Raw genomic sequence first — 17,531 nt, 5'->3', positions numbered from 1 at the left:
AAACACAGTTTAGATAAGGAGAAATATTTTCAAACTTTCATAACCTGCCAAATTTTGTAAAACAAACATGGTAATTAGGGTGTGTGGCCACAGAAAGGGTGTGGCAAAAAGGTTATGTTTAGTGCATCCTCCCTTTTCGCTTAAATGGAATGTAAAGCCAAAATAAAATGATGCCTAATGAAAAAAAAAATGGAATTTTAAGTAGGGATGCACAGAATCCAAATTCGGTTCGGGATTCACCAGGATTCATGCTTTTTCAGCAGGATTCGGATTCGCCCGACCTATCAGAATCCTAATATGCATATGCAAATTAGGGGGAGGGAGGGAAATTGTGTGACTTTGTCACAAAACAAGGAAGTAAAGAATGTTTCCCCCTTCCCACCCCTAATTTGCATAAAATAATTAGGATTAGGATTTGGTTCGGTCTGGTATTCAGACAAATCTTTTACGAAGGATTCGGGAGTTCGGCTGTATCCAAAATAGTGGATTCGGTGCATCCCTAATTCTAAGAAACTTCCCACTATTAATTTATTACAAATTTTCAGTGGTTTCAAAGGGGTTGTTCATTTTAGTGTGACACAGAGAGCAAGATTCTGAGACAATTTGCAATTGGTTTTCATTTATTATTATTTGTGGTTTGTGAGTTATTTACTTTTTATTCAGCAGCTCCTCCAGTTTGCATTATTGGCAATCTGGTTGCTAGGGTCCAACCATGCATTTATTTCACACTGCAATATGAATAGGAAAAGGGACTGAATAGAAGTAAAAAGTAGCAATAACAATACAATTGTAGCCTTACAGAGCATTTGTTTTAGATGGGGTCAGTGACCCCCCATTTGAAAGCTGGAGAGAAGAAGCCATATAACTATAAAACAGAAATAATGAAGGCCAATTGAAAAGTTGCTTAGAATTAGCCATTCCATTGCTTACTAAAAGTTAAATTTTAAAGGTGAACCACCCCTATAAGGCTTCATTAAGTTCTGAAAAGTATTACTTTAATAGGAAGCATCGTTTGGAAACACATCATCTATTTTAACTGCTAATTAAGAATGCAGCGTGCTGGCAGTGCTTCCACATGGGGTTGTGAAAAGGTGTTCCAGTCGGGTGGATCCTTCTAGATCTGCCATGGATGTGTTAAAACTTCAGCTGGGTAATAAAATATAAAATCAGTCTTTCTGGAAAGTAATTTAATTGATTGTTGCTTGTTGATCACCAGTTTTGACTTCTGGAGGGGGTGAGGCTTTAGGGCTCTTACTGACAAGCGGTTGTAGCTGCGCTCCCCTGCGTTCCGTTTTTCTGCATTCAGCCACAGGGGAGCGCAGGAATAGACGCATTACGTTTTTTACAATGGGGCTGTACTCACACAGGCGTGTGTAGGCGCCGAACACAGGGAAAAATGCAGTCTCAACCTGCGTTCGGCGCCTACACGCGCCTGTGTGAGTACAGCCCCATTGGAAAAACCGTAATGCGTCTATTCCTGCGCTCCCCTGCGGCTGAACGCAGAAAAACGGAACGCAGGGGAGTGCAGCTACAACTGCTCGTCAGTAAGAGCCCTAATTGAAATGAGATAGGGTTGCCTTTGTTAAAGGGGTTGGTTACCTTTAAATTAACTGTTGGTATGATGTAGTGAGTGATATTCCAAGACAGTGTGCAATTGGTTTTTATTATTTGTGGTTTTTGAGTTATGTAGCTTTTTATTCAGCTGCTCTCCTGTTTGCAATTTCAGCAATCTGGTTGCTACTGTCCAAATTACCCTAGCAACCATGCATTGAATTAGGGAGGATGTTACTGTGCCACTAATCTTTATTTATACATTATTTTATCTAATACTTATTTTTTCACTTAATTCTTCATGTATTTTTTCACTTAAGTTTTGTGATTACTAAATGTTTTGAGTATTTCTGTTCTTATCAAGCAATTTTAATAGTGATGTGCGGGACAGCGCGATACCCGCGGGTTCGGGCCAATGCCGGCTTCTGACTTCCAGGTTCTTCTTTTATAGACGTTGCGCCCCACCCCTTTTGCGATGTCATTGGCGGGCAGGGCAGCGTGGGGCTGTAAAAGGAACTCCGAAGTCGTATTTGCGCGGGCTAAGGGAAGGTGGGTTAGGGTCGGGGAAATTCTGTCCCGCACATCACTAATTTGTAAACCTTGTAGGAGTACACTGCAGTCTAATGAACCTAACATAGTAACATAGTAAGTAAGGTTGAAAAAAGACACACGTCCATCAAGTTCAAACTTTTTTTTTTTTTTTTTATTATTATATCTGCCTAACTGCCAGTTGATCCAGAGGAAGGCAAAAAAACCCATCTGAAGCCTCTCCAATTTGCCTCAGAAGGGAAAAAAAATTCCTTCCCGACTCCAAAATGGCAATGGGACTAGTCCCTGGATCAACTTGTACTATGAGCTATCTCCCATAACCCTGTATTCCCTCACTTGCTAAACACCATCTAATCCCTTCTTAAAGCTATCTAATGTATCAGCCTGTACCACTGATTCAGGGAGAGAACCTCTATGTAAATAAGTATCCAAACTGGCAATTTGCTTTCACTGATTGTGATAGGCTGCTCTTTTTGATATAACCCATGTAACCCATGTACAGGGGTTTGCCATTTAGCCTATGAGTAAGTGCCCAAAACAGGCACAAAACGCATTAGGCCTTTGCCAAATATGTACTAATAAATATTTTCTATTTTTTTACTTGCTGTTCTATTTTTTGGAGGAACTCACATTTATCATTATGTTACAGCATGTACCTAAGGGAAGACAAATAAAGGCTTGGGGTTAGGCTTTCCATATATGTTCTACAGTGTCTCTCTGTAACAAAATTTGACCCATTATGACTACTGCTTGAATGTTTTTTTTGTTTTTTTTTAATGTTTTTGTATTTTTTAAATTAAAGACATTTTTGGTTTGTAGGCCTCTGGCTAAAAATTTGGACTGCAGTCTCGTTGCTAGAGCTTAATTACCCTACCAACTGGGCAGCAATTTAGATGCCGAAATTGACGATCAATAGCAAAGAAAGATAAAAGACAGATAAACAGAAAAAAAAATGAAAAAAAAATAATAAGAAAAATGAAAGCCTCACAGTGGTTGCTGGGGTCAGTGACACTGACGACCACAGCGTTTTCAGTGGTAGGATGTAAATAGGCAGAAGAGAAAACTAAAAACAGTGAATAATGCAGTCCAATTGCAACGTTGCCTAGGATAGGTCACATGCAATAAATGAATATAAAGTTGAAGCTGTGGTCCGTTGCAGTGCTCTGCATGATCTGGTCCAATTAAATGTCTAAAGGTGGCCATAGACGTTACGATTACAATTCCAGGAACGGTCGTGCGTGTAGAGCTACAGGTAGAAACTAGGGAAGCACCGAATCCAGGATTAGGTTTGGGATTCGGCCAGGATTCTGTCTTTTTCAGCAGGATTCGGATTCAGCCAAATCCTTCTGCCAGGACGAACCGAATCTGAATCCTGGTTTGCATATGCAAATAAGGGGCGGGGAGGGAAATTGTGTGACGTTTTGTCACAAAACAAGGAAGTAAAAAATGGTTTCCCCTTCCCACCCCTAATTTGCATATGCAAATTAGAATTAGGATTCAGTTCGGTATTCTGCGTAATCTTTCACAAAGAATTCGGGGGTTTGGCTGAATCCAAAATAGTGGATTCGGTGCATCCCACACCATCTTTAAGGTGTTTCTCTATTCTCTCTATCTACTACTACTCTGTGAATCACTCGTTTTCCTTACACCCAGTACAAACAATAGAATTCTACCTGTATCTGACGATTCAGCACTAACAATGGCTGATGTTCAGATGCCTTCAAAAGAGCCTGATCAAAAATTTCCGTCTGCCCGATTGACAAGCCAACCGATATCCAAGTCTTCTGCCAATATCAGTTGGCTCGTCTCCCACCATATAAACACTGAATATCGTACGAAAATTTCATGATCATATTATTGGTGCTTCTATGGCCACCGTAACAAACTTTTTTGTCTATGGACACCTTAATAAACTTGTGTTGGTAGTAATATCCTGAGACAATTTGAAATTGGTTTTAATTTTTTATTATTTGTGGTTTTTGAGTTATTTATCTTTTTATTCAGCAGCTCTCCAGTTTGCAGTTTCTGGTTACTAGGATTCTAGTTACTCTAGCAACCCTGCATTTATTTGTATAAAAGACTGGGATACGAATAGAAGAGGCCCTGAACAGAAAGATGAGTAATAAAAAGTAGCAATAACAATAAATGTGTAGCCTTACAGAGCATTTGTTTCTAGGTGGGGGTCGGTGACCCCCATTTGAAAGCTGGAAAGAGTCAGAAGAAGAATGCAAATAATTCAAAAACAATAAAAATAAATGAATAATGAAGACAAGTTGAAAAGTTGCATAGAGTTAGCCATTCTGTAATATACTAAAAATTCAATTAAAGGTGAACCACCCCTTTAATGTCTTCATATAAAGAATATATAAAACCATTTATGGGCCAATACATTGTCTACTTCATCATCAAGAGTGACCAAACTATATCCCCCACCCCAATCAAGCCCCCATCTGGCAATTTACCATTGAAATCACTGCCTGGTTGCTACGGTTGCTTTTAGTGGCATCACTAAATGACTGGTAAATGGAAGAGCAATCCGTTCCTGGACTGCAGTTTACTCTAATGTATTGGGGTAAAAATGCCGGGTTCCTTAAAGGGGTTGTTCACCTTTGAGAAAACTTTTAGTATGATGTAGAGAGTGATATTCTGAGACAATTTGCCATTGGTTTTCATTTGTAATTATTGAAGGTTTTTGAGTTATTTAGCTTTTTATTCAGCAGCTCTTCAATTTACATCTTAAGTAATCTGGTAACTAGGGTCCAAATTACCCTAGCAACCATGCATTGATTTGAATAAGAGAATATGAATAGGAGAGGCCTGAATAGAAGAATCGGTAATAAAAAGTAACAATACATTTTGTAGCCTTACAGAGCATTTGTATTTTTAGAAGGGAGTCCGCGACCCCCATGTGAAAGCTGCAAAGGGTCAGAAGAAAAAGGCAAATAACTAAAAAATAAATAATGAAAACCAATTGAAAAGTTGCTTAGAATTGGCCGTTCTAGGGTGACTTTAATGTTACTTTTCATGTAATATCTATTATTCTGGTATAGATGTGTCTGTGAGTGAATTGCATGGGAGTTGTGTAAATGCTCAAGGTCTTGATGAGCTTATTTAAAACAGGCAAATCATTTATTTATAAAGTCTCTCCATGCTGTTCTGGCCTTATCACCAGGAAACCAGCCAGTTCAGGAAATAATTCAGCTCGTTAGTCTTAACATCGTTCTCATACAAATAAAGGGCTGCTGTCGTCCTCCTATTTGTCTTTTTTATCCACTTGTAATTAGTGATGGGCAGTTTTCTCTTTACTGGAAGGCTTCTGAAGTCTGCTAATTAATCCTGCAGGTGTGTAAACTAGGGATCCACCCAATCCTTTATTTTGGATTCAGCCGAACTCCAGAATCCTTCACAAGATTCTGCCGAATACAGAACCAAATCCTAATTTGCATATGCAAATTAGGGGTGGGAAGGGGAAAACATTTTTACTTCCTTGTTTTGTGACAGTCACGCAACTTACCTCCCCGCCCCTAATTTGCATATGCAAATTCGGATTCGGTTTGGCCTTGTAGAAGGATTCAGCTGAAAACTAATCCTACTGAAAAAGGCCAAATCCCGAACTGAATCCTGGATTCGATGCATCCCTAGTGTAAACAATACTGTACCGCTTTTATATGGAATGGGACAATCGTTTCTCACTCGGGAAGGCACATTTATCAAGGGTTGAATTTCGAATTCGTGCAAGTCTTTTTAAAACTCTCACAAATTCGAAATTCTAGTCGAAATGTATAAATTTTTTTATACTAATTTAAACGACCCGAAAATTCTAATCGAATTCGATTCGAAATTCAATCAAACTAGATTTGAGTATTAGGGCTCTTACAGGCGATCGTTTTTACCTACGCTCCCCTGCGTTACGGTTTCATGCGTTCAGCCACAGGGGAGCGCAGGAGTAGACGCACTGAATTCTTTTCAATGTGGCTGTACTCTCACAGATGCAGGTAAAATGCAACATGCTGCATCCAAACCTGCGTTCAGTACTTACATGCGTCTGTGTGAGTTAGGGATGCACTGAATCCAGGATTCGGTCCAGGATTCGGCCGAAACAAATCCGAATCCTAATTTGCATATGTAAATGAGGGACAGGGAGGGAAATCTCATGACTTTTTGTCACAAAACAAGGAATTAAAAAAATGTTTCCCCTTCCCACCCCTAATTTGCATATGTAAATTAGGATTTGGTTCGGTATTCTGCCAAATCTTTCGTGAAGGATTCGGGGGTTCGGCCGAATCCAAAATAGTGGATTTGGTGCATCCCTAGTGCGAGTACAGCCCCCTTGACAGTAATGGCGTGCATTTACTCAAAACGCCAGTGTGTAAGGGCCCTTACTCCAAAAAAAAAACCAACAAAAACTTGAATTTCAGGACGGCTGCAAACATTTCCAAATTGATCCCTGTACCTCTCCCATTGACTTAAACAGTAATTCGTCAGGTTTTAGGTGGCAAATAGTTGAATTCTAATTCTCAAAGGGACAGAGTATGATAAATCTTGAAAATCTAATTTGAATTTTTTTTTTAAAAACTCGAATTTCCGATAGATCTAATTTGACAGTTTTGACCATAAAAAAAAATTTGAAAAATCGAATTTTCAATTCGACCCTTGATAAATCTTCCCCTGCATGTTCCAGGGACAGATTATATTAAAATCATATCTTACAAAGATGTCTAGACTAAGGACTATACAAATTCCCATGGAAGGCCAGTGACTTTCTCTTGGGCATCATTATATTGCAGAGATTTATTTTTGCATAATTATTTAGAAATAAAATGGATTTCCATTTTGCAATTTATTATGTCTGTTGCAATGCTATTTATCACATGGCAAAGCAGACCAAGCGCAGCTGTATTTAGATGCCACAATGTGACTCCCTGCAATGAAGAACTTCCAGGAAGTAGCCATCAGAATCAGAACTTGCAAATGGGTCAATAAGGATGAATGAATAGGTTTTGTATGAAGACTTCCATTCATTCACTTGTTGGCTCATAGGCGACAGTTGCAAATAAGAGTCATTGGCTTAGGGAACCGTTAGTAGAGCAGCTCGAAGTCGCCTAGTGCTCCTGATTGCTGAAGTTTTGGTGGTGCCCTACCAAAATCTAAGCATAGACACACTCAAGTGTAAATTATAACTGTTAATTATAATCCACATTTTCTGCCAGTTATCATAGTTATTTAGCAGAGCTCAGGATGTAAAGAGCACGCCATGCTGTTCTGAATAAAAACCTCTTGTGTTATTTTGAACATATGGTGTCTGCCACCTGTTGGGTGTGCAACTGGAACTTAAAGCTAATGTCACACTTGGATACTCTCCACAGACGCTCAACTGTATTCAGCTGCCTATAAGTGAATGCCAATGCTGGGTGGGTTTTCTGGTGGCCTCAAACATGACACTTTAAAGGAGAACTAACCCTTAAAAATGAACATGGTTACAAATGGCATATTTTATATACTGAACTTATTGCACCAGCCTAAAGTTTTAGCTTGTCAATAGCAGCAATGATCCAGGACTTCAAACTTGTCACAGGGGGTCACCATCTTGGAAAGTGTCTGTGACACTCACATGCTCAGTGGGCTCTGAGCAGCTGTTGAGAAGCTAAGCTTAGGGGTCCTCACTAATTATCCAGCAGAAAATGAGCTTCCCCTGTAATATAAACTGATGCTACAGGGCTGATTAAATTCTGATGCTAATTGCACTGGTTTCTGTGCTGCCATGTAGTAATTATCTGTATTAATTACTAATCAGCCTTATATTGTGACATTTCTATTCTATGTGTACTGTATATTGTAAGTGGGTCCCTAAGCTCAGTAAGTGACAGCAGCACAGAGCATGTGCAGTGAATCAGCAGAAAAGAAGATGGGGAGCTACTGGGGCATCTTTGGAGACAGAGATCTTTACTGCTGAAGGGCTGTGGTTGCCTTGGGCTGGGATAGAAGCACAAAACAGCATGTACACCATTTCTGATCTATTTTTTAGGTTAAGCTTTAGTTCTTCTTTAAGGGGGTTGTTTATTAAGGTTCGAGTTGTGTTTTTCACCAAAATTCAAGGTTATTTTTTTTTTGGTCAAAAAACGAACTTGCATTTTTCAAGTTTAAAAAAAAAAAAAGTCAAATTTTTCGAGATTTTTTATATCCCGATACTGGAAATCGCTCAAATCCAAAAATACACCGTGTAAAACCTGTCGAGGTCATGTAGGAGTCAATAGCAGAGGTCCCTTGAAAATCAAGAGTCAAGTCAAGAGTGAGTTTATGGTCATTTCATCCACATACGTTTGTACAGTACACAGTGAAACTAAACAACGTTCCTCTAGGACCATGGTGCTACACACAACATAGATGTACCGGACAACAGACAAAACGCGCAAATGCAAAAATATGCAACTCCTGCAAGACAGGACAGCACAGTGCAGGGAAAGGACAAGACAGCGCACACAGCAGATGTAATATGTTACCCTATATACTCGAGTATAAGCCGAGGTACCTAATTTTACCTTCAACACTGGGAAAGCTTATTGACTCGAGTATAAGCCGAGTATAAGCCTAGGGTGAGAAATGCAGCAGCTTCTGGTAAGTTTCAATCAAAAAATTTAGGGTTTCGGCTCCCATTGGAGGTGCCGGCGTCTCATTTTTGGACGCCGACGTCCATTCTTGGTTCCCGGCGACTATTCTTGGGCGACCGTTTTCGCTCTTGACCCGAGTATAAGCCAAGGTAGAGTTTTTCAGCATATTTTGGGGGCTGAAAAACACGGCTTATACTCGAGTATATACGGTAAGTTAATAATGCTAAACGTCAGCCATGATGGGTTTATCATTGTGATATGATGGTAGTAAGAACATGATAAAGTGCAGATGTGCTCATAGAGAACAATTGTATCCAATGGTTATTTATTTATACAATGGCGTACAGTGGCTGTGTAACGTTGTAGTATATAGTAAGGTCAGATGGAGTGTGTGTGAGAGAGATCTGTCCGGTCCCTGAGTATTCAGGAGCCTTATGACTTGGGGGAAGAACCTGTTACACAGTCTGCTAGTGAGGGCCCTAATGCTTCGGTACCTTTCTCCAGATGGCAGGAGTGTGAACAGTGAGTGTGAGGGGTGTGTTGGATCAGCCACAATGCTGGTGGCTTTACGGATTTAAATGTTAATAGCCTTCATGATCCAGTTTTTTCAGAGGGTTTGGCCCGAAAACTCAAACAATTCGAGTTATTTTCCCACCGAAAGACTCAATTTATTCAGACTTCGCAACTCAAACTCGCTGAATCAAGTTTTTTCCATTTGAGTTTTTTCTTAAATAAGATACCATTCGAGTTCAGGGTATAAAAAAAACCTCAACATTTGACCTTTGATAAATAACTCACTTAATCTTTAGCCCATTATACTGATATGTGCCCATCACCGTGACTCACTGAGCCCTTTTGACATGTCTCTTCTGCCAACCTACCAAGTTGCTATATCCACTCACCTGTAGCAGCGGTAAATGTCTGTGGATGAGCCAAGCCCATGCTTGTAGACCGTAAACTCTTCAGAGCTGGGCACTCCCACTACTGTCTTTTAACACTTTATAATGCTACCTTGTGTATCTGCTTCTCTACAAAGCCATTGTTTGTACAGCATGTATACATTGTAATAATGCAGAGTCGCAGAGTGTATGCTCTTGTGGCCTTGGTCCAAGGAAACTGCATTAAAAATGCACATTTTTAGCTACCTCCGAGTCTGTATATAGAGATACAGGGATAGGATCTGTTATCCAGAATGCTCAGCACTTGGGGGTTTCCGGATAATGGATCTTTCAATAATTGAGATCCTCATAAGTCATTAGTTATTTCATGTAAACATTAAATAAGCCCAATAAGATGGTCTTACTTCCAATAAGGATTAAAGGAAAACTATACCCCCGAAATGAACACCTAAACAACAGATTGTTTATATCAAATTGAATGACATATTAAAGAATCTTACCAAATTGGAATATATATTTACATAAATATTGCCCTTTTACATCTCTTGCCTTGAACCACCATTTCGTGACTCTATCTGTGCTGCCTCAGAGATCACCTGACCAGAAATACTACAACACTAACTGTAAGAGGAAGAAGTGAGGAAGCAAAAGGCAGAACTCTGTCTGTTAATTGGCTCATGTGACCTTACATGTGGTTTGTATGTGTGCACAGTGAATCTTACGATCTCTTGGGGCGGCCCTTATTTTTTAAAATGGCAATTTTCTATTTATGATTACCCAATGGCACATACTACTAAAAAAGTATATTATTATGATAATGGTTCATTTACATGAAGCAGGGTTTTACACATGAGCTGTTTTACTTAGTATCTTTTAATAGAGACCTACATTGTTTGGGGGGTATAGTTTTCCTTTAAGTTGGGATCAAGTACAAGGTACTGTTTTATTATTACAGAGAAAAAGGAAATCATTTTTTAAAAATTGGATAAAATGGAGTCTATGGGAGACTGCTATTCCGTAATTCTGAGCTTTCTGGATAATGGGTTTCCAGATAACAGATCCCATACCTGTACAGGTATATGATCCCTTATCCGGAAACCCGATATCCAGAAAGCTCCGAATTACGGAATGGCTGTCTCCCATAGACTCCATCTTATCCAAATAATCCAAATTTTTATAAATGATTTCCTTTTTCTCTGTAATAATAAAACAGTAGCTTGTACTTGATCCCAACTAAGATATAATTAATCCTTATTGGAAGCAAAACCAGCCTATTGGGTTTATTTAATGTTTAAATGAATTTCTAGTAGACTTAAGGCATGAAGACCCAAATTACAGAAAGATCCATTATCCGGAAAACCCCAGGTCCTGAGCATTCTGGATAACAGGTCCCATACCTGTACTGCTTTTGTACCCCTTTTGTTTCACCTCTGCTCAGCAGACAGAGTATCCTGTAACTGCCAGCCAGACCTCTGTATTTGCATTATTTGGTATAAAACAAAGGTAGTTTGTCAATGAGCATTTGCTCGGGGTACCAAAGGGGTTTTGGTGCTGGTATTGACTTTGTGATGATTAAGCAGCTGAAACTTAGAGCATGTCCCTTCCATTTACTCTCTAAATGAATAATAATTAGAGAATGTCAATAACCAAATAGAAGCAAAGTTCACACCTCTGCCCGGCACAGTCAGAAAGGTTCTTTGCAGCCCGGGTGGCCTACATTGTGGTCAGACACACATTGCTCACAAGCAACGGATACACAGTACTCAGAGTCGAGCAGCTTCTACTAGTGGCTTCAGGTATTCTCATTTAAACTATAGGGGCTTAAAGGAAAAGGAAAGCTACTGTACCAGTTTATTACCAATAGATTAGCCACAATTGTGCAACCTATAAAATTATATTTATTCTGCACAATGCTATACCATACCTGAGTAAACTGCTCTAGAAGCTCTCTCTGTTTTAGTATAGCAGCTGCCATATTAGCTTGGTGTGACATCACTTCCTTCCTGAGACTCTCCCTGCTCACTCATAGCTCTGGGCTCAGATTATAGCAGGGGGGAAGAGAGGAGCAAACTGAGCATGCTCAAGCCCAAGCCCTGGAGGTTTAAGCTGAAAACAGGAAGTCTGATACAGAAGCCCATGAGTACACAATAGAAGGAAAGAAATGCTGTGTTTCTTTAGACAGAGGACTCAGAACAGAATTACTTTGAGGGTTTACTGGTATATTCATATAGACCAGGGGTAGGCAACCCGCGGCTCTAGAGCCTCATGCGGCTCTTCATCCTGCTTGCTGCGGCTCAGTCTTGCGGCTTTGCCTGTCATGTTGTCTATACAGCCCTCGCAATTGATGGAGGCTTCTTGAGTGTGCGACCACCGTTAGCTTACCGCGGTCGCCCACTCAGGAAGCCGCAAGCAGGTGCGAGGGCTGTATAGACGTCCCAGGAGTGACAGGCAAGACCGAGCCGCAGCAAGATGATTCATCATGGTCCTTACCGCGGTCACACACTCAAGACAAGAGAGGGAAGATCATCCTGGAGCTTCAGAAACAAAAGTTACATTAAACAGATGAGAACACTAGCATTTAATAGGGCTATTCAGTGTTTCATTTATTTCAAAGTAGCCCTACACATACACAATGCACTTCTGTTTGTTGTATTCTGTTCTTGTTGTAACAGTTACAATTAAAAAAAGGTTAAAACTTTTAAAAGTTTATAAGCCGTGTTATGTTTTGCGGCTCTAGGGCAACAGGGGGCAAAATGGCTCTTTTGATAGTAAAGGTTGCTGACCCCTGATATAGACCTTTCTGATAAAGCTTATTTCGCTTTAACCTTCTCTTCTCCTGTAAAGCTACTTGTTCTGTAGGGAAGGTTATATCATTTACCCCAAAAATAACAAAATTGCTGGCTGAAGGAATCACCGTGTTGTGCAGGTCAATTATAGAAATGCTTCCTTCTGCCCCAAAGGGTGGTTCACTTTAAGGGCTCTTACTGACGAGTGTTTTTACCTGCGCTCCCCTGCGTTCCGTTTTTCTGCGTTCAGCCACAGGGGAGCGCAGGAATAGACGCATTCGATTTTTTCCAATGGGGCTGTACTCACACAGGCGCGTGTAGGCGCCGAACGCAGGAAAAATGCAGCATGTTGCGTCTCAACATGCGTTCGGCGCCTACATGCGCCTGTGTGAGTACAGCCCCATTGGAAAAAATTGAATGCGTCTATTTCTGCGTTCAGCCGCAGGGGAGCGCAGGTAAAAACGCTCGTCAGTAAGAGCCCTTACAAATCTTTTTGTTTTTAATTAGTGCACCGGGCATGCCTGGGCTGCAGCTGCTACTTATGAGGAATGCCAGCAACTTTTGTATTAGTTGCTAAAAGGGATGCACTGAATCCAGGATTCGGTTCGGGATTCAGCAGGATTCGGCCTTTTTCAGCAGTATTTGGGTTCGGCCAAATCCTAATTTGCATAAGCAAATTAGGAGTTGGTTCGGTATTCGGCCGAATCTTTCGCGAAGGATTCGGGGGTTCGTCCGAATCCAAAATAGAGGATTCGGTGCATCCCTAGTTGCTAATTGTTTACAGAGCTGACACCCTGGCATACTTTGACTGCTTGGGACGTATATTTTTCAATATTTTTTAGGGCTAAACCTTAAAGTTAAAGTAGAACTGATAGTAGTCACTTCCTATATGTGTATATACATTTTATGTGCCTGTAGAAATGCTCATTGAGGTGTCCTTCATCAGGATGGGTACCTGCAAAACAAAAACAGGTATTTTGTAGGCTGTGGGTAGGATTTGGAGGAGTAGGTGTCGGCCATGAGGCTCAATATAAGCAAATTTGACTCTTTGTTTTGTTTTTTCTTCTCACTTATGGTTTCATGGTGGCTAGCAGGTAGGAGGTTGGGTTGCAGATAAGGCAGTTGCAGGTCGAATCAAGTAGCAGTTCCAACCAGGTTAAAATGACAGTTGTGTGTCCAGGTTTTTAGGCGTTGTACCTGCACAGCTCATTGCACTTTGTTACACTTTATTCCCTTTATTTATTTATTGCTTTTTCCTATACACGCATGGGACCCATTATCCAGAATACTCGGGACCTGGTGTTTACCAGATAATGGATCTTTCCATAATTTAGATCTTCATACCTTAAGTCTACTAGAAAATCGTGTAAATATGAAATGAACCCAATAGGCTGTTTTGCTTCCAATTTTGATTAATTATATCTTCATTTGGATCAAGTATAAGGGATTGTTTTATTAGTAAAGAAAAAAAGGAAATAATTTTTTAAAATTTGTATTATTTGGATAAAATGGAGTATAATGGAGACAGCCTTTTTGTAATTTCCGGACAACGGATCCCATACCTGTATTAAACAGTACAGGTGTTGTATTTCCCTTGCTTTGTTATGAAGGGGCACTATAAAAATTGTTTAATTTATAGGTACAGTTATTGGATCATTTATCCGGAAACCCATTATCCAGAAAGTTCCAAGTTACAGGACGGCCATTGACTATTATAATCAAACGATTCAAACCTTTAAAAATCATTTCCTTTTTCTCTGTAATAATTAAACGGTACCTTGTAATGATCCCAACTAAGATATAATTAATCCTTATTGGAGGCAAAACCAGCCTATTCGGGTTTAATTATTTTTTAGTTGACTTAAGGTATGGAGATCCAAATTATGGAACGATTTCTTATCCAGGAAACCCCAGGTCCCGAGCCTTCTGCATATCCGGTCCCATACCTGTAATTCCTTTTTTTAACTTCATTCACATACGGTTTGTTGCTTGTGTTCTATAAAATCACAAGAGCAGATGTTTGAAATGATTAGTGGTCAGCACCTCTGCCTCTAATTGATTTCAGTAATGTTAATTAAGCATTTCATAGTGAAATAATGACTGTGTCATAAATAGAGCTATCCATGTTCAATTGACTATAGAAGTATAGAAATGCTCACCATCTTTTTTTTCTTTTTTTCTGTTGATTCTAGGCCTCGTAGTAGAGGAAAAGCTGCTTTGGAGGATGAAGATAGCATGGATGGGCTTGAGGGAGCAGAACCTGAAAACTCTGCAGACACAGGTACAATAAGATTATTCTTGTTTATGGGACACAAATGTTGCTTTTTTCTTATTAGGCTCTACTGCCATAAGAATAGTGCCTCCTTTAAAGGAGAACTGAACCCTAAAAATGAATATGGCTAAAATATCATATTTTATAAACTAAACCTATTGCACCAGCCTAAAATTGCAGCTTGTCAATAGCAGCAATGATCCAGGACTTCAAACTTGTCACAGGGGGTCACCATCTTGGAAAGTGTCTGTGACACTCACATGCTCAGTGGGCTCTGAGCAGCTGTTGAGAAGCTAAGCTTAGGGGTCGTCGCTAATTATCCAGCAGAAAATGAGCTTCCCTGGCTGTAATATAAGCTGATGCTACAGGTTTGCTGATTATTAAATTCTGATGCTAATTGCACTGGTTTCTGTGCTGCCATGTAGTAATTATCTGTATTAATTACTAATCAGCCTTATATTGTGACATTTCTATTCTATGTGTACTGTATATTGTGAGTGGGTCCCTAAGCTCAGTAAGTGACAGCAGCACAGAGCATGTGCAGTGAATCAGCAGAAAAGAAGATGGGGAGCTACTGGGGCATCTTTGGAGACACATATCGTTACTGCTAAAGGACTGTGGTTGCCTTGGGCTGGTCCAGAAGCACAAAACATAACGTATAATGTTTCTACTTACTTCTTTGGTTAAGCTTTAGTTCTCCTTTAAAGCCAATATACACTGAATAACCTGAGAATAGGCACAGACAGAGGAATTGGAAAGCAGTCAGACTTGTGCCAGGATTTTGTTGCACAACATTGTGGCGGGTCACTAAATGTCTCTCTTGACATGCATGGAAAATGTAAGTGACTGCTTATGGACAGATCTGTCACCAGACTGATGATGTGTCCAGCCCTGGCAGAGGTCAGTACAAGGGCAACTTGCACAATAAGGTGAGAGAGAGGCAGAGCCAACTCTCTTACTGTTCCTTTAATGCTGCTTTTACAATTGTAATCCCTTGTTAAACACTGATGTGTTTTACTGCTAACTCAAAGCTTTTAAATGTGATAATGGAGATTTTATTGCTGCATACCTAGTATTGTCCTACAAGCATGGATGTAAAACATAACAAGTTGTTTTTTTTTTTTAACAAGCGTTAAAGCAACAGTAACACCAAAAAAAAGTGTTTTAAAGGAACAACAATATAATGTAGTGTTGCCCTGCACTGGTAAGACAGGTGTTTGCTTCAAAAACACTACTATAGTTCATATAAACAAGCCATTCAAGCACAGGATACACAGTAGATAACAGATAAGTACTACTATAGTTTATATAAACAAGCTGCTGTGTAGCCATGGGGGCAGCCATTCAAGCACAGGATACACAGTAGATAACAGATAAGTACTACTATAGTTTATATAAATAAGCTGTTGTGTAGCCATGGGGGCAGCCATTCAAGCACAGGATACACAGTAGATAACAGATAAGTACTACTATAGTTTATATAAACAAGCTGCTGTGTAGCCATGGGGGCAGCCATTCAAGCACAGGATACACCGTAGATAACAGATAAGTACTACTATAGTTTATATAAACAAGCTGCTGTGTAGCCATGGGGGCAGCCATTCAAGCACAGGATACACAGTAGATAACAGATAAGTACTACTATAGTTTATATAAACAAGCTGTTGTGTAGCCACGAGGACAGCCATTCAAACACAGGATACACAGTAGATAACAGATAAGTACTACTATAGTTTATATAAACAAGCTGCTGTGTATCCAGGGGGGCAGCCATTCAAACACAGGATACACAGTAGATCACAGATAAGTACTACTATAGTTTATATAAACAAGCTGCTGTGTATCCAGGGGGGCAGCCAATCGAGTACAGGATACACAGTAGATAACAGATAAGTACTACAATAATTTATATAAACAAGCTGCTGTGTATGCGTTTTTCAGCCTGTAGTTTTCTTTTCGCAACATACATTTACGTTTTTTCTCATTCCACTCGGAAGAATTTTTTGTAAATTTTTGTGAAAAAAAAGCCAAGCGGAAAATCAATTTGCATGTAAAATTTAGCTGTACTGATCATAAATACGCAACATAATTACGTCACCGGCATACAGCGCCACAAACCCCTATATGCGCATGGCTACCATATTGAAAATACACGGCGTATTTAAGAGAAGTGTATTTCCAAACCTGCGGATCCCATAGGGTTAATATCAATAAATAATATGACGTTTCCTTGGCGTATTGGTTCTGCTGAAAAACGCCAAGGAAACGCCACGTTGCGTGGCAGATGTCGGCTCGCAAGTGCCTCATGCGAATTGCTTTAGTGCATATTCCATAATTTTCAATAGGGCTACATTTTTATTTTTTTTATTTACTCTCTGCTGCATATTTTAAAAACGCAACATAAAAACGCCAAGTAGACTCGTAGAAACAGATATATCATTTGTAGCAGGTTTTTTTTTTTTTAATAAAGTCCTGGGAGCATGCTCAGTAGGGATTGCAGCTAGTGATGGGTGAATTTGTCCCCTTTTGACACCGGGGTCAATTTGCGGGCGTCAAAATCGACGCCGTCGACAATTAAGACGCAGACTAAAGTCAAAGGCGTGCGTTTAATTGTCACTGACTTCGAAATTAACGACGGTGTCGGAATTGTCGCCGGTGTCAAAAAAACTGATGCCAGTGAATTTTCGCAGCAAATTCGAAAATGTATTTGCTGAGGGTGAAACGTGGAAATTTACTGCAAATTCGGCCATCTCTAATTGCAGCTGCACCTAAATTGCACCAGTGCAATTGCCCATAGCAACCAGTTGGCTATTTTGGTAGTCACATGCATGTGTTTTATATGGCACCAGTACAAAATTTTTATGTG

General features: G+C 39.8%; 1 protein-coding gene across 10 annotated transcripts in view; it reads left to right on the top strand.

The window, feature by feature from the left end:
* kmt2c.L (lysine methyltransferase 2C L homeolog) overlaps positions 1-17,531 on the top strand; it is a 173,555-nt gene that overhangs the window by 25,033 nt on the left and 130,991 nt on the right. For all 10 annotated transcript variants that reach the window (XM_041565790.1, XM_041565791.1, XM_041565792.1 and 7 more), the window contains exon 2: positions 14,586-14,674. In XM_041565790.1, coding sequence (XP_041421724.1) covers positions 14,586-14,674 — 89 coding nt within the window. The remainder of the gene's footprint in view (positions 1-14,585; positions 14,675-17,531) is intronic.

The sequence above is a fragment of the Xenopus laevis genome, chromosome 6L (genome assembly GCF_017654675.1).
Source record: "Xenopus laevis strain J_2021 chromosome 6L, Xenopus_laevis_v10.1, whole genome shotgun sequence".
Taxonomy (NCBI): Eukaryota; Metazoa; Chordata; class Amphibia; order Anura; family Pipidae; genus Xenopus; species Xenopus laevis.
The sequence above is the reverse complement of the archived record's forward strand: the minus strand, read 5'-3'. Positions and strand labels throughout refer to the sequence as shown.